General features: G+C 54.1%; 2 protein-coding genes across 2 annotated transcripts in view; one reads left to right on the top strand and one right to left on the bottom strand.

Moving 5' to 3' along the window:
• The window catches only part of LOC113203943 (collagen alpha-1(I) chain-like), a 12,684-nt gene extending 5,584 nt beyond the window's left edge, over positions 1-7,100 (bottom strand). The window contains exon 1 of the mRNA XM_052269530.1: positions 7,044-7,100. Coding sequence (XP_052125490.1) covers positions 7,044-7,100 — 57 coding nt within the window. The remainder of the gene's footprint in view (positions 1-7,043) is intronic.
• Positions 6,961-9,987, top strand: part of LOC113203901 (mucin-5AC-like) — a 142,005-nt gene continuing 138,978 nt past the window's right edge. Inside the window, exon 1 of the mRNA XM_026418834.2 lies at positions 6,961-7,402. Coding sequence (XP_026274619.1) covers positions 7,285-7,402 — 118 coding nt within the window. The 5' untranslated portion in view covers positions 6,961-7,284. The remainder of the gene's footprint in view (positions 7,403-9,987) is intronic.

The raw sequence follows: 9,987 nt of genomic DNA, 5'->3' as shown, positions 1-9,987 counted from the left end.
AGAGAGAGAGAGAGAGAGAGAGAGAGAGAGAGAGACAGACAGACAGACAGACAGACAGACAGACAGACAGACAGACAGACAGACAGACAGAGCGAGCGGGGTTGAGGACGGACTTAATAAGAAAGCACGATGAAAGGAACCAGTACCAGTAGTAGCGGTCGGCTGTTACGGGCTCGTGCGGTACCGATGCGTTCAACAGCTGAATTGGCCATCTAATTTATGTCCATGTTCGGAGGTCTAGGCGCGGGGAGAGAGACCGAAAACGGCATTGCTCGGATCGCGGGTCGACTTGTTCGACCAAGGAGCGCACTGCGAGTGAGTACTTCCCCCCGCTGCTGACTCACTACTTTACTCCCACCTTTTACACAATCGCGAAGAAGGGGACACTCTGGAGGAGCAATAAACGTTGATGGGACGCGAGGCCCGTGATGCGCGTCCCGAGGCCTCCACCGCCACCCCGACGACGCACGGCGGCGCGCTGACAGGGGACCACGCGGAACCGCAATACCGGGCCTTTGCCTGGGCCGGGGGTAAGTGCAGCGCTGAGATCACGAGCAGCCCGTCGGCCAAAGGCGAAGCCAAAGGTTCACTCGCCCGCTCGTGGACAATTAGCGAAATAACGGACAATGACGGCCTGCATTGCTATCGCCGCTCGTAAAGATAACCGCTGCGCATGTACTTACTGCAGCCGGCGCAGCTTGCGACAGGTCGGCCGCCGCGGCCGCCGCGGCCCCGGGGGACGAGGTGCATGCATGACGACAGTAGGAGCTCATCACCCGGGGGGCTTCATATAAGAGCCCTAACCTCCACGCCGCGCTACGCAGCGCTACGCTCGCCACTTGGGCTCGTGCCGCCGAGAGCCTAGCCGCGGACCCCAGAGCGGAGGCTGCTGCAGAGGCTGACCTCCAGCCTCCACGGCGGCGCCCTGCCTGACCCGACCTTAGCTCATCAGTCCGAACAGTGATAAGAGCTCGCACGCGGCTCCTGCAGGCAGCAAGACGCCTTGGTCTCTCGACTTTCATATAAGTATCTTTACGAGCCGACAATGTTTTGTAGCGGAACCCTGACACGCGAATGAAGACGACGACGAAGCTGAGAGCAGCTGTCGCTGGCACGGCGTGGTACCCCGCCCCTGAGCAGCGAGCCGAGTACCCATGTCTCACTCATGAGCAGTACTCTGGGGTGTTCTAGTGCCCCCCCTTCCCCGTCCACCCTCGGAACGCAGGGTCTCCATGCGCAATGTACTCACCGAGGGCTGTCTTGAACGCCATGTTGTCGGCCGACCCCGGAGATGGTGAACACTGACCCACCTAGCACCTGAAACAAAACAAAACAAAAACTCTCGCTGTGACCATCGCAAACAGAACAAGGAATAACGCATCATTGGAATGAGAAAAGCAGGACGGAGCATAACACTGCTCGCAAGAATAAGAGAACGATTTTTCATATCGCCCCGGCGCCGTGCTGGGCTGGACGTTGCGTCAAGCACTCATTGGAAGCGCTGTCCCTAATGTCTCTGAACAATTGGCACGACTGGCCAGTCAGAGGCGAGGAGGCCGGCGGCGGCGGTGACCGGCCAGGCGCGGCGGCGCGGCCACACAAAAGCGGAGAGATGTAATGCTTCTGCTTGCCCCGCCGAGCCAGCAGTGCACACTAATGTGAAGTACTGAAACGGCCAGCCGATGATGAGTTTCGTTACAATTTGACTTTTGAACTTTTAACGATGGAAGGTGTCTTTTTCGGAAGCTAAATGTGAGGTAAACCACCATGTGACGCTTCAACGGATGGCGTTCGACGCGTTAACTTTCAACGCCTTACCTTAACTTACAGCGATGCTTCGAATCATCAGCCTGCTCCAAAAAATACTGCAGTTTTCTATGTGGGCCTAGCTTTGTTTTAGTGTTGAACGAATCATCTGCAGTAGTCGTTCGGAAAAATGTGTCCGGAGAGTTTAACGCGGGCGTAGAGCCGACGACACGCGTGCGCAGCCCTGTTCCCGAGGGGCGGAGGGGGAAGGCCTCACTGCACGCCTGCGCGCCCGGCGTGGGAGGGATTGGTTCTCGCGGCGATAAAATGTTGATAAGTAGCAGGCAATTATCACCCCTCCCCGACCGCCGCGCCGGCCGCCCTCCTCATCACGCGGTCCCCTTGAATGACTGATGCCGGAGCCTTGACACCCGGCCGGGCCGGGACGGGCGCGGCGGGGAGCGTCACAAAAACGGACTGGAATGGGAGACTAGAGCGCGCGTGGCAATGAAGCGCGCGGGGGGAAAATTAGACGATTAACATTTCCTTTTAAAAAATTCGAAAGAGACGCCGCCGCGGCGCGCGATATTAGAACGCGCGGCCGCCGCTGGAGCATGCACACTCGAAATGCCGCAGCCGCTGGGCTTGCCAAAATTTTGGCATCCTTTTGTGACTGCCTATTTTTTTCGCATTCTATACGAGGCCTCTGGCGGGTCCCCCCTTGGCCATTTAAACTGCAAAATTTTTGCAATAACTTTGAATCCTAGAGAAATCAAAAAGAGGCCGAAATTCCGCAATCAACGATAGATGCCATAATTTTGTCAATCAAAGCGGCCCCAGCGTGTGGTCACGCGTTACTTGTAGCTTGGGGCTGTGTGGGGAGGGCCGGGCGGTAATGAGCGGGTATGATATTAAAGGAGGGGAGGGGAGGGATCGGGCGATGGAGGAGGTCGGAGTTCAGCCAGCGCTGTAAGCGCACCCTAATAGCCGGTCGGCTTACTGGCCCTCGGCGTGCTCCGCGAGTTGCTTCACGGTGCACCAGAAGTAAAGAAGTGGGGCTTCGCGAAACGATCGAAAGGATTAGTCGCAATTATTGTTTTCTGCTGGTTTTGGTAGAAAGGATTTTAAGAACATTTACACTAGACTTCGAGGTCAAAAGAAGTGTCTGAACCCTCAACCCTCAAATTTTTACAAGTTTCCTTTTTAAAATGGACAAAAAGTGAAATGAAAAAAATCCACTGTTGTGATTTTTTTTTCCTAGACAGGAATGAAACAGGGCCGCGGTGTGCAAGCGTGCATCGCTCAGTCTGCACAAAGTGGATCGTGACATTTCTCATCCAAACGTGTGGCCGGTCCAAAGGGCCGCCGAGCAAGTGTCACCGCTGCCTAGGTCACGAGAAAAACAAAAGCACCCTCCGACAAATAAATGTTAGAAGTGAACTGCAACATCCCTATTGCCCGGTATGGATAGTTCGGCGACATGAAGGGGGACAGACTGGATTGGAATCAGGTGCAGATGGCAGGAATAACCACGGGCGAGCAGGAAGCGCGGACAAGAATGAGCATCGTACAAAATGTAAGGCAAACGTGAGAACAAATGAATACGGCTGCGAGCGTGGTGCCGTCGCCTTGCGTGCGGGTCTCCGGGGCGCACCGCCACGTTTCGAGAGGAGGACACTTAACCACCTCACAGCAAAGAAGTAAACTCGCGATGCCTCTGCTCCCGGTAAAACTGACACACGCGGAAGCGGGGATACTGACTGATAATGAAGGCAGATACACGCACATGTTTCGTGCAATACGACCACACATCGACTTGGAACAGAGGGAGGGGGGAGGGGCGGGGAGAATACAAGAATTAATTGAGAAGTGCGGGTGAGAAAAATGACCCTCGTAGGCCTATCTCCGACGAATCAGTGAATAAATAAATATTCATGCGTCGGCGGTTGCTTTGTTTGTTCACGCGTGCGGCCGACACGGCGGGCAGCCTAGCCATCAGGGGGCAACAACGAAGCACGACGTAAAAATGCAATTACTCTTATTCGTACAAAATGGTCAATCCAATGGTCAAGTGATAGGCAATACAAAAATGAATTTAAATCTTTCAAGAACTGATATTTTCTAAAAACGAATTCAAAAGTTTGAAGGTTGTTCTTATTAAAAAGAAAAAGAAAATTTTGACTTTAAAATCATGTTGAAAAGTAAGAATAATTGAATCGTAAAATAAATTAGGAGTTGGGGCGGGGTGTTTTCAATACTAGACCCTTTTCCGTGGTCGCTGGTGGTGAGTATTCCGTGAACTTCAGATGGTCCGTAGCACTGCTGCACTTGCACTATTGCACTTCACTCACACGTTCGTCTTGCACTTGTCACTGCACGCACTGTGGGCAGCGCCCGTACTCACACTGCTCACACACACACGTTCACTTCTTACCTCTGCAGAAGCAGACTTGAGTACACAATGTTTTGGGTTGGAGCGGGTCTAGTCGACTGACTTCCCACCGTTCTCGCCAGCCTTTATATACCTCGGCACCCACCACCACCGCGACGACGGCGGCGTGGGGGCGGCGCCGGCCCCGGGGGCAGCCGCAGGGGCTGTCCGGGGGCGGCTGGCGCGGCGGCGGGGGGATGCTCCAGGATGGGACGGCGGCGGCCACGCGCGGAGCCTCTCCGGGGGATGGGTGGGGGCGGTGGGGCCGGCCGCGGGACCAGCCGCCCGGTACGGTGACGAGATGACGTAAGAGAGATGAACTCTAGGATTTCTGATTGGTCGCCGAGGTGCGAGGCGCGCGGGGCGAGGTGGAGGGCGGCACGAGAGGGCGAGGGAGGGGTGGAGGAGGAGGGCGGCGATCTCCATCTGATGCAAGGACGTCGGATACGCCGCGCGCGTCAGGTGGGGGCGTGTTCGGGGAGGAGGGAGGTCGCCGTCGAGGAAGGGACGCGGACGCGTCGCGCCCGGGGGCTCCCCCCCTGCTCGCGGGACGGGCGCCGCCACACCGGAGGGCGCCGGGCGCCGGCCCGGCCGCACAGTCCAGCCAGACTTTCGACGTGAACTTGACTCTGCGCCACTGACCGCGGAGCCGACTCGCTGTGCAGAGCAGCGCACATGCGCCGCCATCCAAGCCAATCCACAGCCGTCAATATCTGTGACTCTGTGCGCCGAGCGCGCCGGGCCCTCGCGAGGCTGCCCCGAGGGGTCCTTTGCTATAAATACAAGCGTACGCCTTTCTGTGTTTTCTTATTTTATCATATTTTCCTTTTTTTCTGATTTTTTCTTTTTTTTTCTTTTTTTTCTGTTTTCTCCGTGACTTTTTCTGTTTTTTCCGAATCTTTTTTGGCGGTGTACACTGATTTTTGTTGTAAGTGAAGTACCCCTTGGGCTCCTGTGCGCCACGTTAGCCGCCGCATTAGGGTCCCCGATCAGCCGAGCCTCGGATTAATGAGCCGTGGTCCGCTGGGACGCGCCGCCCGGCCTCTTCTTCCAAAACGCTGCACTGCTGTACCGCTGCTGCCTAGGGGCCGCCGTCTGGGCGTGGCGGTGGTCGTTGGGAAAGAGACCGCCCCGGTGGTGCATGTCCGATGCTGAGCCCGCCAGGCCCGCCCCCGCCAAGGTGCGCCAGGGCGCGGGCTGTACTAATCGTTAAGGAGCCGCACTGTCAACAAAGGAGTCTCCAGCAGCTGTACGACTTATGTTGAACGACCCTGGAACCTGTTCGACTTAACACGTTCAGTGCGTCGTGACCACTATGTGAACCCCCAAGATGATCATCTTGCCAATCTAGCCGGTGCGTTGCCACTACATTAGAATATTATTTTGAAGGGGATTCATTTGGTGACGATGGCATCATTTTCGCCGACTAAGAATGCGTTGTATTCGGTGAGAAGTCGTCCTGGCGTCACCTATGCGGCATTAGTGCAAAGAAGAAAAGAAAAGGAATTCAGGGAAGATGAAATCAGAAGTCTTAGGTTGATGTTACCAGAATGCTTCTCGGGCGTGCAGATTGGCGTGAGGGGGGGGGGGTGAGATAAAGATCCCGAGTATGAGTCCAGCGCGCTCGACGGAGCCTCCATAACTGTATCTCCTCGCCCTCCCCGCCCTCCTTCAGAATCCTGCCCTGCTTGGATTAGACACCGAATGGGGAAGCTGCCGCCGGACCTCCTCGTCACAAGCGGACGGGTGATTGTTGGTCACGTTCACTAATGAGGAATCATAACGCGCAAGAAGGCGAAAACTGCGTAACAGATATGCTGGGACAGCTAAGACACTGGCAAAACAGATGGCTAGTTTCTTACCTTCTATACGCCGCAATCGCCTTCTTTCGTTTTACAAATGTATGCTATGAAGGGGTTGGGGGTTGAACTTTGCGCTCTGGTTAAAGACAGTCTAATTTGGAGACTATCTAAAAACCTCAAACAAACTGGGGCGACATTCACGACTTTCTAGGCACGACGGAGACGAGTGGAGTAAGAAACATAAAATCAAAATCATGCGTTAAAGTGTCCTTGAGGTTCAATATGTCACGCCAAACGAGCTCTCAGAGTGAATCGCGCCGGCGCTTCAACTTACAAATGATATGAATGGGTCTGGTCGTGGCCGAAACGTCCTTCCGAAGTGTCAACGTCCTCTGTGAGTGAGTCTTGACAGAACTATAAAGGTGGGGGGGGGGGGAGGATGTGTCACCGACCGTGAGTGTGTGAGTCCCGTAAGGGACAGGGAGGGAGGGAAGGGGCTCCAAAGTACGGACCTAAGGCCGGCTGTGTCCGCCAGCCCCGTGAACATGACAACGGGTGTCTTCAGGGTGGCGGCCACCGTTGGAAAATACGCTGTGAGTAGATTCGGAATCCATATCACACAAAAATTGCGATTTTGGATGCGCATACGTCTAGTCGCCACTTCACCCTTGTAGCACCAAACATTCAGACAATGTTCTAAAAACGTTCTTTGGGTTCTCTGAAGGTTCCGTAAACGTTCTAAGAACAATATGTGCTACAAGGGAGACGTTCTGGTCCACCCTACTACCCCAGCCCTCACTCCTCACCTGCGCAAGTTGCCTGTTTCTTCCGTTTTACTTATTCACGCCAAGTTCTGAAATACACTTTTATACGTTGTTTCCTTTAATTTCTTCTGGTTGCGACCTTCCTTTAGCAGCACATTGACGGCAGGTTGGCAACGTCCCGGCGTTACGGAGCAGCCTATCAGCTGAGCCATTCAGTGCGGGGGCGCTGGGCCTCAAGTGTGTGTTTGTGTTAGTGTGTGTGCTGCCCAGGAAGAAAAAGCAGGCTAGCCGCATCCATACCAGTACACGAATTATTGCTTGGAAACTTGGGCGCTCTGAAACTTGAGACTGTGCCATTCGGAAGCTGCGTCAGATGGCGTCAGTAAAGTGGGCCTGCGACGCCTGCGACCGGAACCGATGGCCCGGGCCCGGTGTTCTTGTGATGCTTTCATTTAGACGAGTGCACCAGAACTTTAGCCGTGGCTGTCATCAATGTTATAGTGCGACAGTGCTTGGTTTTTAACTGGACTAAAACTGAGCTATGACAATGAATTATTCTGTCATCATACGTCTGCTTCACTTCTACGTTTGGAGGTTATGGCACCCACTACGTCGTTGCAGATGTTCAAGAAAGAAGGTATTTCTCGACACAAGCCAAGGTGCGTATTTGGAATTCTTGTCAGCGATTTGTTATCTATGGCGGTGAAATAGACATGTCCGAAAGACCAGTACAGGTTAGGTGACTAGAGGCGAATACGCGGGTAGAAAACTAGAAAAGAAACAAGTAGAAAAAGAAGCGAGAGGGCGACGGACCTAACCCAGTCCAGAGAGCCGTTGTTGTGAGGTTATTATTTTTATTTTTTTAATCTTCGAAAACGAACCCGCAGCAATATTTAGGAAGCTTGGTTTACGGTCCCCTGTTTCCGTCCGTTTTGTGGGGCTATGGTCAGGGGATACGGCCCGCTGCCGCCAGAAAAGTTAGGTCCTTAGTGGGCATATGAGGGGAGTGAGGGGTTGATTGGGACCAGAACCGTTCTTTCTTTTCAATCGCCCCTTTCTTTTTGCCCCCCCCCCCCGGGTCCACATTTTACCATTCTTTTATTTGAAGGGCCATCTTTTTGTTGGCTAACTTTTGCTTTTTTTTGTTGGGTTGGCCAACAAATTATGGGCTGCCCACCATTATGCACGTATTTTCTGTCTGGAGGGAGGCTGCAAGTACTGCAGTTGCTCTCCCTCTGACATGCGCGTGCTGTCGACGACCGCAAAGAGTGCGTCCAAAATCAGCGCGCGCGCGCGCGTATCAAAACGTAACTTGCGCCAATTTCTCCTGGAGAGTCATTTATAACAGCGTTGTCAGTAGGAATGCCCCTCACTTCCTCTCTCACACCACACCAGCCCATGGGATTCCCCCCCCCCCCCCCGTCCCCTTGCTCCCTTCCCAACCACAGGGGGCTGCCCGCAGGTCAAACCACCCGACTGCTCCAATACAGTGTCAATGAGCGCGACCTGCCCCAACGAGAGCGACAGAGACGGGCGCGGCCGCCGCCCGCCTCGCACCCGCACGGCCCCTCGCACCGCATTACGACGGACCTTCTCGCCGTATTCGGCCCGCTGTGTAACGCTTACGTTGGGCGAGCGCGTCAAATACCAAGGTGCGGGTCCAGGCAAGAAGGGAGCACTGTCCGGGATGCAGGAGTGTACAAAAATATAAAAAGGTTTATCTTCGCATGGACAATATCAAAATCTTATCCGAAATTGGTTCCGTCGCGCTATTTTTTTTGTACACGAGTTTTTCGAGCCCCTCCCCTTCCCGCCCCTTGCTCAAGGAAAGAGTTTACTGAAAACTTATAAATCATCAAATTGAATGGGATAAAAAAGTCAAAACTTGAATAAGAATCAAAATCAAATGAGGGGTTTATAATTGTTGTGGTAATTTCTATTAGAATTAATAATTCCAAAATCTACCAATAAACTTTGCGCACAGAGAATTTAAAAGTTACGTAAACTTTGAAGCTAAGAAAATTCATGCGCAACTTTTTTTGATGGATTTGGTCATTTCATAGCTCAAATGAGTTTTTAAAGTGAGTACTTCAACAATTATAAACCCCTTTTTTTGATTTTGCTTCTTTACTCAGATTTTAAGAGGTTTTCAAGATACTGTCCCCTTACCGGTGCGTAAATATGCATGGTGCGCTCGCACGCCTGGCGCGGTACTCAGTCAGAAACGCCTAGCGCGGTGCTTTGCACGCCTGGCGCGGTTCTTTGCACGCCTGGCGCGGCGCTTAGAAACGCCTGGTGCGGTGCTCGCACGCTGATTGCACGCGTGTGCCACAGGGGTCCATAACTTAACTTTTAAGCTACACGTTATGATCAATATCTCGCGTTATTGACTAGTTAAAAGCGTTATGAATATAAACAAATTGCAGAAATGTGCAGGGGAATAAGTCATAAGATCGATAACGCCAATAACGCAAGCCGTTTACGAGCCTAACCTAACCCAAAATGCCCTTATGCGTTAAGTTATGGACCCCTGGTGTGCCAGGCTGGGCCGCCTGGCGGGCGCGGGCGGGCAGCCCCGCGGCGCACGGCCGCACAGCGGGCGGGCCTACCCTGCAGGCGCCCTCACGCACTGGTCGGGCCTTTAGCCGGCCGGGCCCAGAGATAAACAGTCGGAGCCCGCAGCCGGCCGCCTTCCTTCCTACGGGAGATAGCATAGCAACTCCATAATTGCAAACCTTGACCGAGAGACGCGCGCCGCGGGCCGCTCAGCTTGGCTGTGGGGCTGGTAGTTGGACCAGGAAGGCATGACACACCATGCATGATTGGAAAGGGACAGGTCAGCGGGCCGGGGCCGCGCCGTGGGCCAGCCTGAAAAGGATGCATGAGTTTGCTGAGACGTAGTGCGGGGGAGTGGCGGGGCGGGGCGTTGGGAGGTGGAGGATCACTGCTCGGCCCGTGTCTAGACCTCTCCGGGGCCATTTCGATAATTCTGTAATGCTGGTGCTGGTGTCGTCCGGAGCTCTAGGCCAGGCGATCGGCACTGCGCGTGCGAGTGTGTGTGAGAGTTTGTGCGGGTATGAGCGAGAGAGAGAGGGAGAGAGATAGATAATGACGGTGAGTGAAGAAGAGTCCACCCACAAAGACGCCGGCGCGCTGCCCGGTGGACCCGTTCTGAAGGACGCCGCTGGTGCGGAGGGGAGATGGGGGGGGGGCCCGGGCCCGGTGTTCTTGTGATGCTTTCATT

The sequence above is a fragment of the Frankliniella occidentalis genome, unplaced genomic scaffold (genome assembly GCF_000697945.3).
Source record: "Frankliniella occidentalis isolate FOCC.00 unplaced genomic scaffold, Focc_3.1 Scaffold94, whole genome shotgun sequence".
Lineage (NCBI taxonomy): Eukaryota > Metazoa > Arthropoda > Insecta > Thysanoptera > Thripidae > Frankliniella > Frankliniella occidentalis.
Note: the sequence above shows the minus strand (reverse complement) of the source record. Positions and strands in the feature narration are given on the sequence as shown.